This window comes from Acinonyx jubatus, chromosome A2, assembly GCF_027475565.1.
Source record: "Acinonyx jubatus isolate Ajub_Pintada_27869175 chromosome A2, VMU_Ajub_asm_v1.0, whole genome shotgun sequence".
NCBI lineage: Eukaryota > Metazoa > Chordata > Mammalia > Carnivora > Felidae > Acinonyx > Acinonyx jubatus.
This window is the reverse complement of record NC_069383.1, coordinates 97,478,536-97,497,581: the sequence shown is the minus strand read 5'-3', so window position 1 is coordinate 97,497,581 and position 19,046 is coordinate 97,478,536. Positions and strand designations below refer to the sequence as shown.

Below are 19,046 nucleotides of genomic sequence, written 5' to 3'. Positions count from 1 at the left end.
TGGTCCTTCAGATACGTTTGTGTCCTTGGCAACAATTGTTCACAGGTTCCCACCAGCTTTTAAGAAGGAGAAAAACTACCTTCACCTCATAGCAGGTGGGAGAGAGACAGCAAGGTCACCAGATTTAATTAACAGCGCAAAGCCTGCAGTGGCTGTTTCGGCAACACCTGCCTGTGATGTCCTAGTCTAAACAACCCAGGCTTTGGTGAACATCTGTCTAGTGAAGATGCTATTTTGTCTAGTGAAGCCTCCTCTGAGGTGGGAGAAGGATGAGCATCAGTGGTTAGGGGATTAAATTTCCTTCAAGGGAAGGCATGAAAGTATGGGAGCAGTAAGAAAATTTCTTCTGCTGAGGGTGGGACCCCAGGACAGAGACGAAGCAGAAAGGGGAAGAGTCCCTCAAAGGATGCAGCTGTACAGTCATACTTTCATACCAGTTGTTTTCTTGAACTCTGAGGATAGTTATGCTGACTAATCCCTTTAAAATTATTTCCTCCTACATGTCATCGCCGCCCATGGACATCCTATCAGTAGGGGGTGTTTCACATGTACAATCCTGTGCAGCTGGGGGAGACAATAGTAGTCAGTAGTGAGAAGCCAGGCCACAGAGGCAGGAGGACTGGTCCTTTACTGTAGGGTACTGTGTTTTCCTCTATGTCACTTTTCGTTATACTAAAGCGTAAGCATACTGCTTGGTTCCAGAAAAGAAAAAAAAAAAAAATTCTTACCTTCTCACCCACTAACTTGGAGCTGGAAGGGCAGAAAGTATCTTTTTAATATCTGTCATCACCTAGCATCATCTGGCATTCAATCAATGTTTAAATGCGGGGGGGCGGGGGGGAGGACTGAAATAAGATATTTTCTTCAAGGAGAAATTATTAGATCTATATGGTCCCAAATAATGAAAGTAACAAGAACAATGAGAACCAACAGACTGTTTTTAATCATATTTGGATTATATAAAGGCAACATATATTCGCTTGTGTCCTTTTATTATATTCTGTTCCTGGGCAATATTGGAGGAATCTTTCGGGCCAATTAAATATTTAGATGATTAAGTATGCTTCCACATTACTTCTTGTTACCAAAGATATGTTTATTCAAAACAGTGGGACTGAAATAAAACGTGAAAAGGAAAAAAAAAAAAAAAAGGCCTGTGGCTCCTCCTCCAGACACCCCCCTCCCAACTGTGATGAATAGGAGGGACTGTTTCCCCCCCTGCCCCTGGGAGACACTATCCTTGCAGTGTTTTAGGCTGTTTTAAAATTCTTTTCTTTGGAACAGTTTTTTCCCCCTTAATATCAAAGAGCTGCTGCTGCTCGCGAGGCTGGCTGGCGCACCAGGGGCCGAGGACACCAGAGGCACCGCTCGGCTGGTGAAAATGCAGATTGATGATGGCGCGTCCAGGGACATGCCTTCCCTGTTCTGCAACCCGCACACACCTTGAATGACAGCGAATTATTCTCTACAAGGTTTTTCCTGCGGGAAAGTACCCCGCGCGGCCGTTCGGCTTTCTCTAGAAAATCGTGAGACGGGCTCGGCCGCAGAAGAGGAGCCGGAGCGGCGATCCCGGGAGCGCTTCCAGAGAGCCCGGGGACTCCGGCCTCTGCCGCGAGCTTCTCCTCAGACCGGCTGTGCGGGCCGCGGGCTGGGAGCGGACGGCGGCGGCGAAGAGACCGCGCGGTCAGACGTGAGCGGACTCGGCCGCCCGGAGCAGCGGAGGGCCCGGCTTTAGTGCTCCCCGCCGGGCAACTTTCACCGGAGCCCGCGCCGCCGGGGCTCGGCGGCCCGGTCGGCGTCCAGGCGGGGCGGGGGCACCACGTGGAGCACACCGGCTGCCGCCAGATGTGCCAGCCACCCGCTCCGAGGCAGGCCCCTCGGAGAGGCTCCAGCCCGCCCCGAAGCCCCGCCGGTGCTCGCAGCTGGCGGCCTTCGTAAAGAAAGCCCTCGCCTTCCGCCGCGCTAGGTCCCGGGGAGAGGCGGCGGCGCGAGCACTCCCGGCTCCCAGAGCGTGGCTCGAAGCGAAGCGCCTCGGCAGGAGGTTTGTCCCCGCCCGCACGCCGTGCCGCGCGGCCCCAGTGGTGGGGCACCGGGCGCGCGGCGGAGATGGGCGAGACCATGTCAAAGAGACTGAAGTTCCATCTGGGCGGGGAAGCGGAGATGGAGGAGCGGGCGTTCACCAACCCCTTCCCGGACTACGAGGCCGCGGCCTCGGCGGTGTTCGCCGCCGGAGCGGCCGAGGACACAGGCTGCGCTCGCCCCCAGCCCACCACCGACGAGCTCGGCCTCCCTTTTCACAACGATGGAAAGGTGAGTCGGCAGCTGGCCTCGCCCGGGCCTTGGGCCGCGCCAGGTAGGGGGGGAATCCCGCCGATGGTAGAGTCCATCCGCCCCTCCCCGCCCCCGTGTGACGTCACCGGTCCGCGCCCGCGCGAGAGTCCCAACCTGGGAGGGCGCAGAGATCGGAGGCGACTGTCTCGTGGGCGCTTTCTGTGTTACGAAGCTGCGCTGCTTCCGGGAGGGAGGGCTGTGGGTTTTGTTTTGTTAGCCACGTTCCCTTTGATAGGCACCACTTTTGATATTAAGACTCATGCTTCAAAAATGAAAAGTCTTGCCAGCCTTAGCCAGCTTGCCCACACAGAAAACCAAGAATCCTTTTTCACAACTTTCTGTCCACTCAGCTTTTATCTCTTATTCTGGAACAACCAGTCCTTTTACTTGAGGACACAGTTGCACTTTTTTTTTCTTTAACAAAAGACATGTTCTTCATATTTTTCCTTATCCAAAGAAATACATTGTGTTTTTTCTTAGCCCACTTTTAATACACTGTTGTTTCCTTTTAACCTTGTTATTTCTATTTGTTTTAAGGGCATGTATTGACTAGAATTCTTAATCCTTGGAAACCTTTATTTCTAGTAAAAACTAAGAAACAATTACGGATTGCCTGTTCCACAGGCATTCTGTAAATTGGCTATTCTATGAATTTCACGATTTCTAGAAGTATATTCATCCTTACAGTAAATTTTTCAGTGTGGCACACCTGTTTACCAATGAACTTAAATAGCTTTAGTTCCTTTAATAAGAAGCCAAAAGTAGCTGAACGTATGTTCAGTAATCAGTGCCTCAGAATTTTATCTTATTTGGAAATGATCTAGACATGATGTGGGAAACAAAGGCAAAGGAACTGTAGATAAAATTAAATTTCCATTTAACCTGCAGCCCATTGACAGATACTTGAGAAAGGCAGAGTCTGACATTCTTCCAGGAACTCCCACCTGTCTTAATGCTAGGTAGAGGGAAAAACAACTTTAGCTTGACAATAGCTAGGCCTCCAGGATCCTGTGATTCTTCTTTAGCAGGTGAAAGTCCTTTTGGAAACTTCCTTTACCTCCCCCAACTCCCAAGCATATTATCAGTCACCCCTCACAAGCACAGTGCAGCTCTTTCTGCCCAAGGGTCCTGTCCCCGTGCTTCAGTAAAACCACCTTTTTGTACTGAAGGCATCTAAGAATTCTTTCTTAGCTGTCAGCTCCAAATCCCAACACTCCAAACCACATCAGAGATTTTAATTTACCTGTTGTTAATAATTATGTGTAACTTATTGATGAGAATTTCATGAGACATTAAATAGGTAGCCTTCATATGAAGTTGTTTTTCTGGCTGACAAATTTTATAAGAGATAACATGCCCTTATGACTAGTGCACCCAGATAGAATAAAATCTTTATGTCTGCATTATATTTAATGCTGAGAATGTCGAGAACTGACCTCTGTGCTGTGGAGCCGTAATATGTAACATGAAGACAGTTGGAGAATAAAGAAGGAAAATAGTTTGTTACATTGCTGGGCAAATGAGGCTGCAACAGGCTAAGGCCTTTAAAAACTGCAAGTCCCCCACAGAAAAGGGCTGGGGTGGGGGAGGTTTATAGGAAAATACAGGATCTAGCAGGTTTTGACTGGAATTGGGTGCTGCCAGCCTCCTACCTCTTGCCTTTAGGGTGGTACCAGGTTCCGGAAACAAAAGTCCTTAAGAATGGAGGAAGGGAGCTTTGCAGAAGAGATGCAAAAGGTTACTTTAAAATCGAGCTTTACTGAAGCATGAGTGCAGCCATTTTGATTTTTGTTCAACTTTATGCTTTTAACTGGTTTCAGTAACCCTTAAGACATGCCTTTTTTAATTGAACCAACAAAGTTTAACTGGCTTCTGTTTACCGAAGACTATCCTAGATCATGTGAATTTGAAAACCATTTGGATTCGTTTCTGTGTTTCTGAGAGTATACTTAATTTATGTAAGCACTTATTTTTCGTTACGCTAATTAAATAAAGCTCTTTTCAAATTAGTTTTGGCTGTAACATTTGTAGCTTAAAAAAAAAAAAACACCCCATCGTTAACATACATGTATAGACATACATAAAAATACAGGAAGGCAAAACAGATCTTATGGTTCGGGGTTCCTAAAGATCTTGTAGAACATTTGCATCTCAAAGGCACAGAGAAAGGATATAAATGTCTGCAAAGGGCATATGTTTCCTAAGTCCAGATCTTTTACTGTATCTGCAAGACTTTTGAGATGAATAAGGTGAGTTCTGGGATTGGTAAAAAGGATAGATGGACTTTGAATGGGTTCGAGAGCTACATTGCTTTTCTGTAAAGCCTTATTTTGTAAGAGAAGTACAGTCATTTTTAATTCCTCAAAGAATTGGATTGCAACCTGAATGATATCAAGAGGCTGACCTAGCCATCCAGCTATATTATCTTCAGTTTGCTTCTTCTGGTTCACTAGGTAGAGGGTAGAATCTGCATTTTTAACAAGCTTCCAGGGAATGCAGATGTTCGGGTTCACAGATCCCACTTTGAGGAGAAAAGCTCTAGAGTATACTCCCTCCCTAACCCCCACTTTAGTCCATTTAGAATCAAGAAAAAAAACATTATATTTCTCTGGACAATTGAGAAGTGTTGATTTTCTTATTTTTCCCTAATACGCTATGAGGTTAAACAAATTTCGGAAGTAAAAAAGCATACACTTTAAAACAAAACCAGAAAATTGTATAAAGAATTATAAAATAAAGCATTTCCAACAGCTCAAGATTATGTCAAATTATAGATACCATGTAAGAGTGTTCTTTATCTTCCTTTTTTCTCTGCTGAGAAAGCTTTCAAATTCTTAGGATCTGTCAAATCCTTCAGAATTGGCTCCAGTCTACCTCTTCAGCCTCATTACCACCCAGGGTTATTCAGGCTCCCTCCTCTCTAGTCATATTTTACCCCTCGCCAGTCTCTTAACGTAGTTTCTTGTAAGTTCCTGTGCATGCAGCTCTCTCCTTAATCTGTCAAATCTGTGCTGTTAAATTAATTAAACAAGGAGGCCATTACACACTGGGGTGGCTATCATGCCCTGGTGGTCTACATAAGCAAACCAAGATCTAAGTCAATAAATACCCCACGGTTACAAAATCAAAACGCTAAGGATAACCAATCACAGACAGCAAAGTAGGCTTAAGCTACAGCCAGTCGAATAATTTCCGTCCTTTGCTTCTGTCTCTCCCCTGGCTCCTGTCAGCAGAGAGCTCCTAACCACTTCTGGTTTGGTGCTGTCCAATTCAAACTGATTTGGCCTTAAATAAATTTTTAATATGCCTCGGTTTATTTTTTATCAGTTCTGGTGTCAGAAGAGGGACCTAAAGGTCCCTCCCCCCCACCCATGGGTCCCAGGTGCAGTGAACGACCAACCAGGCAAAAGTACCTGTTGAGCCCCTGTGGCTGCTTTCTCATTGCCTCTGGAGGTCGCCGCTGAGTCCCTCCTTGGATCCTAGCTCTGCAGCTTTTGCATTATGAAGCTTCTGACTTTACTTAAACATTTCTTTTTCCAGACTCAATCCAATTCAACAACCAGACTGGGTCTGGGGTTGGGTGGGGTCTGACTTAAAACTGAAATGGGTCCCATGTGAGAGTTCAGATGAGTAAAATTTTGTTTTAAGGCTCAGGCTTAAAACCTTAACCTTATCAAAAACAATCTTGAATTACAGTGGCCACAATCGAGAACTTTTAACCATCCTAGATAAGCTTATCCATTTATAAGTTGCCATAGAGAAAAAGGGTGTCAGCCAAGCACATGCCTTAGAGGGTACAGGGAAAATTATTTCTCCTCCAAAGTTTGAGGACTAGGATGAGACCCACTAGGATATCCTCTCCAGAGCCTACAGATCCTGAGAAAACCGTCAGAAGCTGGCAAAGCGTGAGATTCTTACTAGTCAGCTCTCCCAGATCTCTACCTGTGGTTCCGGGTCCGGAGAGGAAGGTCAATTTTATGTTGTCCCTTCCTTTCCAAATTCAAGTTGGCAGGAAAAAACATTTGTCAAAATTATATCCCTGAATGTGAGTCATGAATTGGCTTTCAGGTACCCACTGGTTATTGATCCTTTCTCTCCAAGGGACAGCTATTGCCTTCTTATTTTTCTCTTTTTGTGTCCTGAGAACTTGGCTTGGGTATCTGCCTGCCTGGAGCACACATGTCCTTGTGTGTGTAGGCGGTTCAGCTGTCAGGTGGGGTGCTCCAAAAATACGGCTGCACAGAAATGTGTGCTGAACTCCATTTGTGGCTGGGGTCCCACCACGTGTTGCTGGCTTTCAGAGAAGTTGTCTGAGTTCTTCCTTGGGCTATCTTTGGGAGTGGCTCCAGATCTTGGGAGGTTAGTGTCCTTTGCACCCAATTTGGGATGCTTCTTGCATCCAAGGGGTTTCTCAATACAATCAGAAATATTTACTTTCAGAATCCCGACTGAAACCTGACAAGATATCTGAAAGGATTTTTTTTTTTTTTAAGTAGCTCTATGGTCAGCAGTTGGCCAAATGGAAGCTGATATTCAGAACCTGAAACTTTTTTTTTTTTTTGAGACCTCTCCTAAGCTAAAATGAAACTATGTACCCAGAGGGAAGGAAAAATATTTTGGAGCCACTGTGGAAGAATTTACTAAACATTCCAAAGACACAGCTCTAAATCTAGAACATAAGACTCTTCTGATTTCCATCTTAGTTGAAAATCTCCCTGATATAAAGAAGCAAACTGAAGATAATATAGTTGGATGGCTAGGTCAGTCTCTTGATATCTATCATTCAGGTTGCCATCCAGTGATCCAGAAACTGCATGTAACAGGTCCCCAGGCTAGAGCATTAGTATGCCTTTTGCTTGGGAGGAGCACCGCTCTACAGTTTTGTTGAATTTTTTAAAATATGAACTTGGGGCACCTGGGTGGCTCAGTCAGTTAGGCATCTGACTTCTGCTCAGGTCATGATCTCATGGTTCCTGCTCTCAGCACAGAGCCCACTTTGGATCCTCTGTCCCATCCTCTCTCTCTACCTGTCCCCCGCTTGTGCTCTCTCTCTCTCTCTCTCTCTCAAAAATAAACAAACATTAAAAAAAAATTTAATAAAAAAAGTCGGATGCTTAGCCAACTGCCAGGCACCCCACTCCTGCTGTATTTAAAGCCTTATTCATATTCAGCAGTTTGGTTCATGCATAACTTGAAAGCTTACCTTATGTTTTTAGGATTCCTTTATATGTGCATGGTGTTTGTTTGTTTGTTTTAGAGAGAGAGAGCATGCAGAGCCGGGGAGAGGCAGAGAGAGAAGAGAATCTCAAGCAGATTCCAAGAGTTCAATCCGGAGCTCAATCCCAGGACCCTGGGATCATGATCTGATGTGAAATCAAGACATTTTACCAACTGAGCCACCCAAGTGCCCCATTTAAACACCTATTTACATTTCACTTTTCTATTTAAAGATCATGATTTCTTTACAGATTTCTGTTATTTCCTCAAACACAACTTTCATCAGAAAGTACAGAAAAGGGCCGCGTGGGTGGCTCAGGCAGTTGAGTGTCTGACTTCCGCTCAGGTCATGATCTCGGGGTTCCTGGGTTCAAGCCCCACATTGGGCTCTGTGCTGACAGTGTGGAGACTGCTTGGGATTCTCTCTCTCCCCCTTTCTCTCCGCCCCTCCCTCGCTCTCAAAATAGATAAACTTTTTTTAAAAATATAGAAAAAACAAATATTTTAGAAAGAAAATTATTACATATTCCTTACTTTTCATACAGGACTACTTGTTTTTTTCGGAAAATACCGTGTCTTTCACCTAAACATCTTTTTTGTTTCCTCTTTGTACTGCAGCATAGAGTGCCTTCCCCTGTACTTTTCACATGGCAAACTCATCCTTCTAGAAGACTCATGGTAGATGCTACCTTCTCTGTGAAGCTTTATTTCATTTGTCATAGGAATCTTTGTTACTTGGCCACACCCAAGCCATTCAAAGGGTTAACTAAGTAAGTTGTGTTATTTCTCTATTGCTGCCATAAATTATTGCAAGTTTAGCAGCTTAAAACACCACCTATTTATTTGCTCACAGTTGTGAGGCAGAACTGGGAACAGTGTGGCTCAGCTGGTTACCTGCTTCGAGTTTCACGAGGCCAAAATCAAGGTGTCAGCACGGCCCCCTCCCTTTCCGGCAGCTCTGGGGATGAAATGCTTCTGGTCTCATTCAGGCTGTGAGCCCAAACTTGAAGAACTTGTGGGGGTAGCACTCTGGTCCCTATTTCCCTGCTCTTGCCTTCCAGGGGCTGCTCTTTGCTCCTTGATGCTGCCTGATTCTTTCTCATGCTCTCCTTGTGGCCCCTTGTCACCTCTCACATGTCAGGTCTCCCCTGTCTTCTTCACCTTCTCCCACATCCTTCCGACTCTACACAGAGAAAGTTCTTGCTTTTAAACGTTTATTTATTTTTGAGACAGAGAGAGACAGAGCATAAACGGGGGAGGGTCAGAGAGAGAGGGAGACACAGAATCTGAAACAGGCTCCAGGCTCTGAGCGGTCAGCACAGAGCCTGACGCGGGGCTCGAACTCACGGACCGCGAGATCACGACCTGAGCCAAAGTCGGCCGCTTAACCGACTGAGCCACCCAGTCGCCCCAAAAGTTCTTGCTTTTAGAGGTTTGTGTGATTAGACTGGCTCTACCTGGATACTCTCCCTAAAGTCTTTGACTTGTTTCAGGTTCCAGGGATTGGGGCATAGATGTCTTTGGGGCTGTTTTGCCTATCATAAAAGTCCTTAGCATATTGGTTAAAAGTTTGGAATCTAGAGCTGGCTACCTGGGTTCAGATTCCAATTCTACCACTTATTGTTTGTATCACTTTTGACAAATTACTTTACCTCTCTCCCTGTGCCTCATATTTGTCATCTGCAAAATAGGGGTAATAATTATATCTTACCTGTAGGGTTGTGTCGATGACAGTGACAATGACTGATGAAAGGGTACTAATGGACTTAGAGGACATACATTCTTTTAATGGAGCTTAGGAAACTTTCTGCACACAGCTATGCAAAGGAGGCTCAGCAGTGGTTTTTGTTTTTGTTTTCCATTGGAGGAACAAGCTTTCATGGACTTCTACCCTACAAAGTGCCCCACTGATGATACCCCCTAACCAAAGAAAGGTCTCCTCCAGTCTCACAGGGGTTGTTAATGCCTTTCCATCTCCTCTTCACCCTTCTGAACACTCTGGCTATACACTTGCCCACCTTCAGAAGCAAGGATTTAAGAATAGCCATAGTGAATTCCTGAAGGGTGAGTTGAAGATGGTTTTCTAAGATGTATCATTTTCCTAGAAGCTCCAGGCTGTAACCATGTATGAAATCTCTCTTCCTCTCTCTCTCTGTCTCTGTCTCTCCACACACACACATACACACACACACACACACACACACACACACACACACACAGACATTTATTATGTAGCATCATAATTATCTTTATGTCTGTCTCATTAGACCAAGAGCTCTGGAGAGTAGGAACCCAGTCTTATTCACCTTTTGGCCCAGTAACAGTGCCTGGCACACGGAAAACAATGATTATTTATTTTTCAAAAGAATAACTGAATAATACTAAGCTCAACATTTGCTAATAATCCATATCGTGTTTCTGCTTCTTTTTCTCAACTTTACTTTTTGTTTAAATTTTAGTTAACAGGCATTGCAATATTGGTTTTAGGAGTAGAATTCTCATCACGCACGCAGTGCTCATCACAAGTGCCCTCCTGAGTACCCATCCCCCATCAACCCCCCCATCTTCTACCCACCTCGCTCCGTCAACCCATAGTTTGTTCTCTATAGTTAAGAGTTTTTTGTGGTTTATTTCCCTCTCTTCTCTTTTGTTCCCCCTTCCCATATGTGCATCTGGTTCGTTTCTGAAATACCACATGTGAGTAAAATCATGGTATTGATCGTTCTCCTATTGACTTACTTCACTTAGCATAATATATTCCAGCTCCATCCACGTCATTACAAGTGGCAAGACTTCATTCTTTTTGATGGCTGAGTAATGTTCCATTGTGTATATATACCACATCTTCCTTATCCATTCATCAGTCGATGGACATTAGGGCTCTCTCCATAGTTTGGCTATTGTTGATAATGCTGCTATGAACATTAGGGTGCATCTACCTCTTTGAATCTGTATTTTTGTATCCTTTGGTAAATACCTAATAGTGCAATTGCTGGATTGTAGGGGGATTTCTATTTTCTTATGGAACCTCTATAATGTTTCCTAGAGTGGCTACACCAGTTTGCATTCCCACCAACAGTGCAAAAAGGTTCCTCTTTCTCTGCATCCTTACCAACATCTGTTGTTTCTTGAGTTGTTATTTTAGCCATTCTGACAGGTGTGAGGTGGTATCTGATCATGGTTTTGATTTGTATTTCCTGGATGATGAGTGATGTTGAGTATCTTTTTATGTGTTTGTTGGCCATCTGGATGTCTTCTTTGGAAAAGTGTCTATTCATATCTTTTGCCTGTTTCTTCACCGGGTTATTTGGTTTTTGTGTGTTGAGTTTGATAAGTTCTTTATAGATTTTGGATACTGTCCTTTATCAGAATTGTCATTTGCAAATATCTTCTCCAATTCCATCAGTTGCCTTTTAGTTTTATTGATTGTTTCCTTTGCTGTGCAGAAGGTTTTTATCTTGATGAGGCCCCAATAGTTCATGTTTGCTTTGATTTCCCTTGCCTTTGGGGATGTGTCTAGTAAGAACTTGCTCTGGCCAAAGTCAAAGAGGTTGCTGCCTGTGTTCTCCTCTAGGACTTTGATGGTTTCCTGTCTCACATTTAGGTCTTTCATCCATTTTGAATTTATTTTTGGGTATGGTGTAAGAAAGTGGTCCAGTTTCATTCTTCTGCATATTGCCATCTAGTTTTCACAGCACCATTGTTGAAGTCTGCCTTTTTTCCATTGGATGCTCTTTCCTGCATCCAACTTGTTGAAGATTAGTTGGCCATACATTTGTGGGTCCATTCATCGAACTCTGTTGTGTTCCATTGATCTATGTGTCTGTTTTTGTGTCAGTATCATATATCTTGATGATTACAGCTTTGTAATATACCTTGAAGTCTGGCATTGTGAAGCTTTGAGTTTTGGTTTTCTTTTTCAAAATTACTTTGTCAATTTGGGGTCTTTTCTGGTTCCATACAAATTTTAGGATTGTTTTTGTAGCACCGTGAAGGATGCTGGTGTTATTTTGATGGTGATTGCATTGAGTGTGTCGATTGCTTTGGGTAGTATAGACATTTTAACAATGTTCTTCTAAACCATGAGCATGGAATGTTTTTCCATTTCTTTGTGTCCTCTTCAGTTTGCTTCATAAGCTTTCTGTAGTTTTCAGTGTGTAGATCGTTTACCTCTTTGGTTACTTTTATTCCTAGGTATCTTATGTTTTTGGTGCAATTGTGAATGGGATTGATTCCTTGATTACTCTTTCTGCTGCTTCATTATTGGTGTGTAGAAATGCAACCAAATTTTGTACGTTGATTTTATATCCTGCGACTTTGCTGAAGTCCTTGGTGGGATCTTTGGGGTTTTCCATGTTGTCTGTGAATGGTGAAAGTTTGACTTTTCCTTGCTGATTTGTATGCCTTTTATTTCTTTTTTATTGTCTCATTGCTGAGGCTAGGATTTCCAGTAGTGTGTTGAATCACAGTGCTGAGAGTGGACATCTCTATTGAGTTCCTCACCTTAGGGGAAAGCTCTCACTTATTCCCCATTGAAGATGACATTAGCTGTGGGCCTTTCATATATGGCTTTTATGATGTTGAGGTACGTTACTTCTGTCCCTACTTTCTTGAGGGTTTTTATCAAGAAAGGATGCTGTATTTTGTCAAATGCTTTATCTGCATCTATTGAGAGGTTCATATGGTTCTTATCATTTCTTTTATTAAAGTGGTGTATCACCTTGATTGATTTGTGAATACTGAACCAGCCCTGCAGCCCAGGAATAAATCTCACTTGATTATGGTGAAGAATTCCTTTAAAGTACTGTTGAATTTTGTTTTCTAGTATCTTGTTGAGAATTTTTGCATCTAGGTTTATCATGGATATTGGCCTGTATTTCTCCATTTTAGTGGGGTCTTTGTCTGGTTTTGGAATCAAGGTAATAATGCTGGCTTCGTAGAATGAGTTTAGAAGTTTTCCTTCCATTTCTATTCTTTGGGACAGTTTGAGAAGTATAGGCATTAACTCTTCTTTAAATGCCTGGTGGAATCCCCCCCTGGGAAGCCATCTGGCCCAAGAGTCTTGTTTTTTGGGAGATTTTTGGTTATTGATTTAATTTCTATACTGGTTATGGGTCTGTTCAAATTTTGTTTTTCTTCCTGTTTGAGTTTTGGGAGTTAGGGAGTTTCTAGGAATTTGTCCATTTCTTCCAGATTTCCCAGTTTTTTGACATATACTTTTCATAGTATTCTCTAAGTGTTTGCATTTCTCTGGTATTAGTTGTGATCTCTCTTCTTTCATTTGTAATTTTATCTATTTGGGTCCTTTCGCTCTCTCTCTTTTTTTTTTTTTTTTTTTTTTATAAGTCTGGCTGGGGGTTTATAGATTTTTTTAATTCTTTCAAAGAACCAGGTCTAGATTCTATGGTCTGTTCTAGCGTTTTGTTGTTGTTGTTTCTTTATCATTTAATTCTGTATTCTTTATTATTTCCCCACTTCTGCTGGCTTTAGTCTTTATTTGCTGCTCCTTTTCTAGATCCTTTAGCTTTAAGGTTAGGTTGCTTATTTGGGATGTATCTTGCTTCTTGAGATAGGCCCGAATTGCAATGTACTTTCCTCTTAGGACTGCCTTTGCTGCATCCCAAAGGTTTTGGACTGTCGTGTTTTCATTTCCTTTCCTTCATGTATTTTTTAATTTCTTCTTTAATTTTCCTGCATAGCCCATTCATTCTTTAGTAGATAGCGCTTTAACCTCCATGTATTTGAGGATTTCCAAAATTTTTCCTGTGGTTGACTTCAAGTTTCATAGCATTGTGGTCTGAAAATATGCATATTGTGATCTGAATCTTTTTGTACTTGTTGATGGCTGATTTGTGACCCAGTATGTGATCAGTTGTGGAGAATGTTCCATGTGCACTCAAGATGATGTGTATTCTGCTTTAAGATGAAATGTTCTGAATATATGTTAAGTCCATCTGGTCTACTGTGTCATTTAAAGCCATTGTTCCCTTGTTGTTCTTCTGCTCAGATGACCTTTCCATCGCTATAAGTGGGGTATTGAAGTGTCCTACTATTATGGTATTGTTATCAATGAATTTCTTTATGTTTGGGATTAATTGATATATATATTTGGGTGCTTCCCAGTTGGGTCATAAATGCTTACAATTTTTAGTTCTTCCCTTTGAATAGACCCCTTAATTATGATATAATGCCCTTCTTCATCTCTTATTTCAGTGTTTGTTTTAAAATCTAGTTTGTCTGGGGGCGCCTGGGTGGCTCAGTAGCTTAAGCGTCCAACTTTGGCTCAGGTCATAATCTCATGGTTTGTGGGTTCAAGCCCCATATCGGTCTCTGTGCTGACAGCTCAGAGCCTGCCTGTAGCCTGCTTTGGATTCTGTGTTTGCCTCTCTCTCTGCCCCTCGCCCACTCACAGTCTGTCTCTCAAAAATGAATAAATGTTAAAAAAATTAAAAATAAAATAAAATCTAGTTTGTCTGATGTAAGTATTGCCACCCCAGCTTTCTTTTGGTTTCCATTAGCATGATAGATGGTCTTCATCCCTTCATTTTCCATCTGTAGGTATATTTTGGTCTAAAATGAGTCTCTTGTAGGCAATATATAGATGGGTCTTTTTTTTTTTTTAATCCTTTCTGATACCCAGTGTCTTTTGATTGGAGCATTTAGTCCATTTACCTTCAGAGTGATTATTAAAAGATAGAAGTTTAGTGCCATTGTATTTTGTTACCTGTAGAGTTGGTGTCTCTGGTGGTGCTGCTCTCTGGTCCTTTCTCCCTTTTGTTACTTCTGGTTTTGTTTTTTTGTTTTTGCTTTTGTTTTTTCCTCTACTTAAGAGTCCCACTTAAAATTTCTTGCAGCGCTGGCTTAGTGGTCAGAAACTCTTTTAGTTTTTGTGTATGTGTGGCGGGGGGGGGGAACTCTTTACGTCTCCTTCTGTTTTGAATGACAACATTGCTGGATAGAGTATTCTTTGCTGCATATTTTTCCCATTCAGCACTTTGGATATATGTTGCCACTCCTTTTTGGCCTGCCAAGTTTCTGTGGACAGACCTGCTGGGAACCTGATTGTTTTCCCTTATGGGTTAACAATGGGTTCTTGTAATGGGGAACTTTTGGGTTCCCTTTGCTGCTTTCATGATTCTTTTTGCATTTTGTGAATTTAACTATGATATATCTTCGTTATGGCCAATTTTTGTATAATTTAATGGGAGTTCTCTGTGCTTCTGGGATTTTGATGTCTGTCTTTCCCCATTTTCAGCTATAATTTGCTCACATAAACATTCTTCCCTTTTTTCTCTTTCTTCATACTTTGGGGCTTTAATGATATGAATATTAATACATTTTAATAATTGCCGAGTTCCCTAAGTCTGTCTTCATGATTCCTGACCTTTGTTTCTCTCTTCTCTTCAGCTTCATTACTTTCCATCATTTTATCTTCTCTGTCGCTAATTTGCTCCTCTGCCTTGTGCATTCTTATTTTTATGGACTCCATTTGGGTTTACATCTCATTTATAGCATTGTTAATTCTGCTCTGACTAGATTTTAGTTCTTTTATCTGTGCAGAAAGGGATTTCCTGGTGTCTTCTATGCTTTTTTTCATGCCCAGCTAGTATCCTTATAATTGTTGTTTTAAATTCTAGTTCAGATGTCTTATTTATGAAATCCCTCATCACCATTTCTTCCTGTTCTTTCTTTTGAGGCAAATTCCTCTGTCTTGTCATTTTAGAAGAAGAAAAAACAAGAATAATAGTATTAATAATAGAATGAAATAAAAATTAAAATGTTGAAAAAAATCAAATAAAGGAAGCTAGATCCTAGGTGTGTTTTTGTCTGCTTGTTAATTAAGAGAAGCTTGATAGAAAATAGAAAAATTTAACAATTACGATATAAAAATAAAAAGCAATAAAATAATATAAAAACAAAATTAAGTAAAAAATCTTGCTCTTTCTGAATCCAAGAAACAAAAGAAAAACAACAAAAACAAAAACAGAGGCAACAACCACAAAAAAAAAAGAACAAAGGAAAAGATCCAAATGAAGCTAGATCCAGTTTCTCCTAGAGCTGAAACTTTGCAGCAGTCTATTATCGGTAGACTAAGCACATGGAAGGGATTTGTGCTGATATCTGGGAGAGGAGAGATTCTCTGGGAGAATCTGCTGCTCTGATTCTCAGACCAGCTTGCCCTAGTGGAGGTGTGTTTTGAAGACACAGGGGGCAGGGCTTGGTGGAATGGTTCCATTCTCCACTTGATGGTGCTGTTTAGCTCCCTGGGGTTGATCAGTGTCGGTGGGCCAATGGTGAAAATGGTTTCAACCCACTGTGTAGTCTCCAGAGTGGGAAGTTCTTGCTGTCACAGGCACGTGACCAATTACTCCCCTGTGTCCCTTACTTCCATCAGCTCCCTGCCTCTCCCTCTCTGTGAGCTATCTGCCTACCATGTGGCGCCTCTCTCCAGAGTTTTATATCAGGCACAGCTGTGTTTCAAAACCCCACACTTCAGAGACCCCCCGAGGTAGTAATGCACACTGATCTTCTGGGGGGAGCATCTTGCCCTGGCCAGGGCCAGATTGTTCTCAAGAAAGGGTTGCGCCACCACGCAGTGGCAGCAGCTCAGAGTTTATGGGAAATCACAACACACAATTGGTGCCAGTGTTTGTTGCCTTCAGCTGGCATCTCTCTATTCCTATAGAGTTGAGTGTGGTGGCTTGATGGTGCCCACCAGGTCTTTTGCCCATGGAAAGGCTGGGTCACCTGTACCAACTGCACTCCGAATAGGTGAATCACTTCTTCCTGGCGACCCTGGGAATCCTTAGACCACGCTGTTCGCCCCAGGGGCTCTGCCCTCATTCCTTGATGGAGCACCACCAGGGGCTGACCTATGAAACTTCAGACTCTGCTCTCCGCTGTGTATAAAATGCTGGCAGGACTGAAACTCTCTCCTTTTTCCCCTATCCATAGTTTTGGGGAACAGTTTTCTTGTGCAGTCCCGTGTGTTTTCACTCTTTCTAGCTGCTTTCAGGGGGTGTGCTTTCTTGCACCAACCCAACGTGCTGCTCTCTCTCCCCCTCTGTCTTTCTCTTCTTTATGACAGCGGCTCCCTCCCTTCTGTGGCACCTTGGCTCTTCTGTCCCCCAGTTTACCTGTCCACATCATGTACCTGCCATGTGCTCTCCCTCAAATTATGCAGATTGGTCTGTTAATCCTCAGATTGAATTCCTAGGTGTTCAAAATGGTTTGATGTTGATCTAGCTGTGTTCAAGGTACCAGACAAACCCAGGGACCCTTACTACTCCATTTTAACTGCTCCCTCAAATGTTTTATAGGTATCTGACAGTTACAGAAAGAGACACAATGTTGGGTATTTTATCATATGTTTAGTTAACACATCAATTATGCTTTATACCATGATTCAAGAAAATCTGGGCCTTTATCTTCAGTAAGAGGTTTTTTTTTTAATGTTAATCCATTCTAATCACCTATAATATTTGTAAAATTTATATCTACTTTTTTTTTCCCCAATGCAACACAGAACATAGCTTATGAACTTTCTGAACTGAACCCACAGGTTGTGTAAAATCTAGAGTAGAGACAGAAAGGTGCAGAATATGTGCATATGTTCATGTTTTAGGGAATGACATAATAGAACAGAAATTATTCCCCTTAATTCTTGTGAGGTAATGTAGAAAATATCATGCCTAAAAAGGAGTTTAATTTCCTTAAACTTTTATCAAGCCTGTATCTGGGGTAATTTGCATGCTGAAATACCACACAGTGTCTTTATGTTTACCTGTCTTATTCTTTTCTTTCTCTGAATAGAGCTGTCTTATCCTAATTCCAAGATTTACTACCATGAAAAACATTGTGAAGAAGAAAAATAAATCTCATTATAACATGCATTGCACACGGGTGCAGTGACACCTGACAAGTTCTGTTATAGCCAGTGATTAATACCTCTTCCAATATAGTTTTGCTTTATAACATTTTGGAGCATCCTTGTTGGGGAACATTGCCTATTATGTAGGAAAAGAACATTTTCTTCTGATTGCAATGCAATTACTAAAAAGCAGTCTGTGATCAGAGGTAAAACCTCCAAAATTCTTTAATTACTCCTGCTTTTTCTATATTATGTGGCCGATATGTATTGTATTTATATGGTGTGTTTGAGAGAAGGCTGTTAAGTCTTTTGAAAATCTAATGGTAAACTGTAAATATAGAATCAAAGATTTCACAATAATTACACAGCATGGGGAAGCCCAGGAACTTTGAAATAGACTGTAGAGTCAGAGCCCCAAGAGTCTTGTGACTTTGGGTAAGCCTCAGTTTTCTCACCTAAAAACAGAAAAGCATTTGGTGATGTGAAGAGTAATTGAAATATCATGTAAAGCACTTAGTGCCAGTCATGTTATAAGTGCTCAGTAATTGTTAATTATCTTTATATAATACTGCTATTAACTGAGATGAGCCAGTTAAAAATTCTCCTGGTATGGTAATCTTTATCACATGCAAACAGAATTCTGGCATAATAAATTTTCTTCTTTGTTTATAAGAGTGTGGTTCTCATATAAACAAATTAGAAGTTTCTTTTATGAGGGAGATAAAATAAAGAACTAGAAAAGCCACCTCAAAGCAGAGGCAGACAAATTTTTACAGTGAAATTTTGGCAAGTATTAGTAGGGATTAAATAATAATAAGTCTTAGAGCTACATTCCAGTGGCATTTATGAGGAATAAAGCATATACTTTGGGATAAGGTTATTATAGCAGAGCCAAGACTGTATATAAATATGGGTTCAGCCTGCATTCAGCTACAATAAACAGAAGTCTCAATTTTGGAAGTATCTTAATCAGCTTATTTTTCCCATATAGCAGGTCTGGAAGTACACAACTATTGGTGTTGACTTATTTCGACAAGATCAGGGCCTGGATTTATGAGATCATTTTTGTGTTTCTCTCATCTTCTTTGTGTTTAGTAGAAGATGGCTGCTACAGCTCCAGACTGCATGTCTAATTTTATAGCAGGGAAAAGGGAAAAAAAAGAAGGGAGTGCCAGCTGTATCCTTCTCTTTCATCAGGAAAGAGAAGAACCTTCTAAGAGGTCCTAGAAGACTTGTACTTATGCCTCATTGGTCAGAACTATGTCATATGTCTGCCCCTGGTCCTAAGGCAGCCTGGAAAAGCAAGTAGCTCTTCTGGGGCTGGATGCATTGCTGCCCTGAATATAATCAGAATTCTGATGGTAGGGAAGAAGAGTATGGGAAATAGACACGGACTGGGTACCATCTTATGGGTAGTGCCGTACCGGGTATCAAACAGGTGCTTCTCCAGTCTTTTTCTTGTCATGCAAATTATTCTGTATCCCTTTGATTCACAGTAAAAGCCAAAGCACAAGTCTCAGGAAGTTCAAGCTAATAACTTGTAGTCAAAAGGTCTTCAGACAGTTAGATGGAGAATCAGCCATTGTTGTTGGCATATTCATTAACAGCAGTAACATATTAATTCTTC

General features: G+C 41.8%; 2 protein-coding genes across 7 annotated transcripts in view; one reads left to right on the top strand and one right to left on the bottom strand.

The window, feature by feature from the left end:
• The window catches only part of LOC128314832 (uncharacterized), a 75,623-nt gene extending 72,816 nt beyond the window's left edge, over window positions 1–2,807 (bottom strand). For 4 of the 6 annotated variants that reach the window (XR_008296930.1, XR_008296929.1, XM_053218687.1 and 1 more), the window contains exon 1: window positions 1,443–2,158. Coding sequence is in view for 2 of the 6 variants with exons in the window: in XM_053218687.1 (XP_053074662.1) it covers window positions 1,443–2,120 (678 nt within the window). In the remaining 4 variants the exon portion in view is untranslated. Of the gene's footprint in view, window positions 1–1,442; window positions 2,159–2,445 lie in introns of those variants that run through there. The other 2 variants (XR_008296932.1, XR_008296931.1) reach the window with 2 other exon arrangements.
• Window positions 2,095–19,046, top strand: part of LANCL2 (LanC like glutathione S-transferase 2) — a 58,889-nt gene continuing 41,937 nt past the window's right edge. The window contains exon 1 of the mRNA XM_015074445.3: window positions 2,095–2,310. Coding sequence (XP_014929931.2) covers window positions 2,107–2,310 — 204 coding nt within the window. The 5' untranslated portion in view covers window positions 2,095–2,106. The remainder of the gene's footprint in view (window positions 2,311–19,046) is intronic.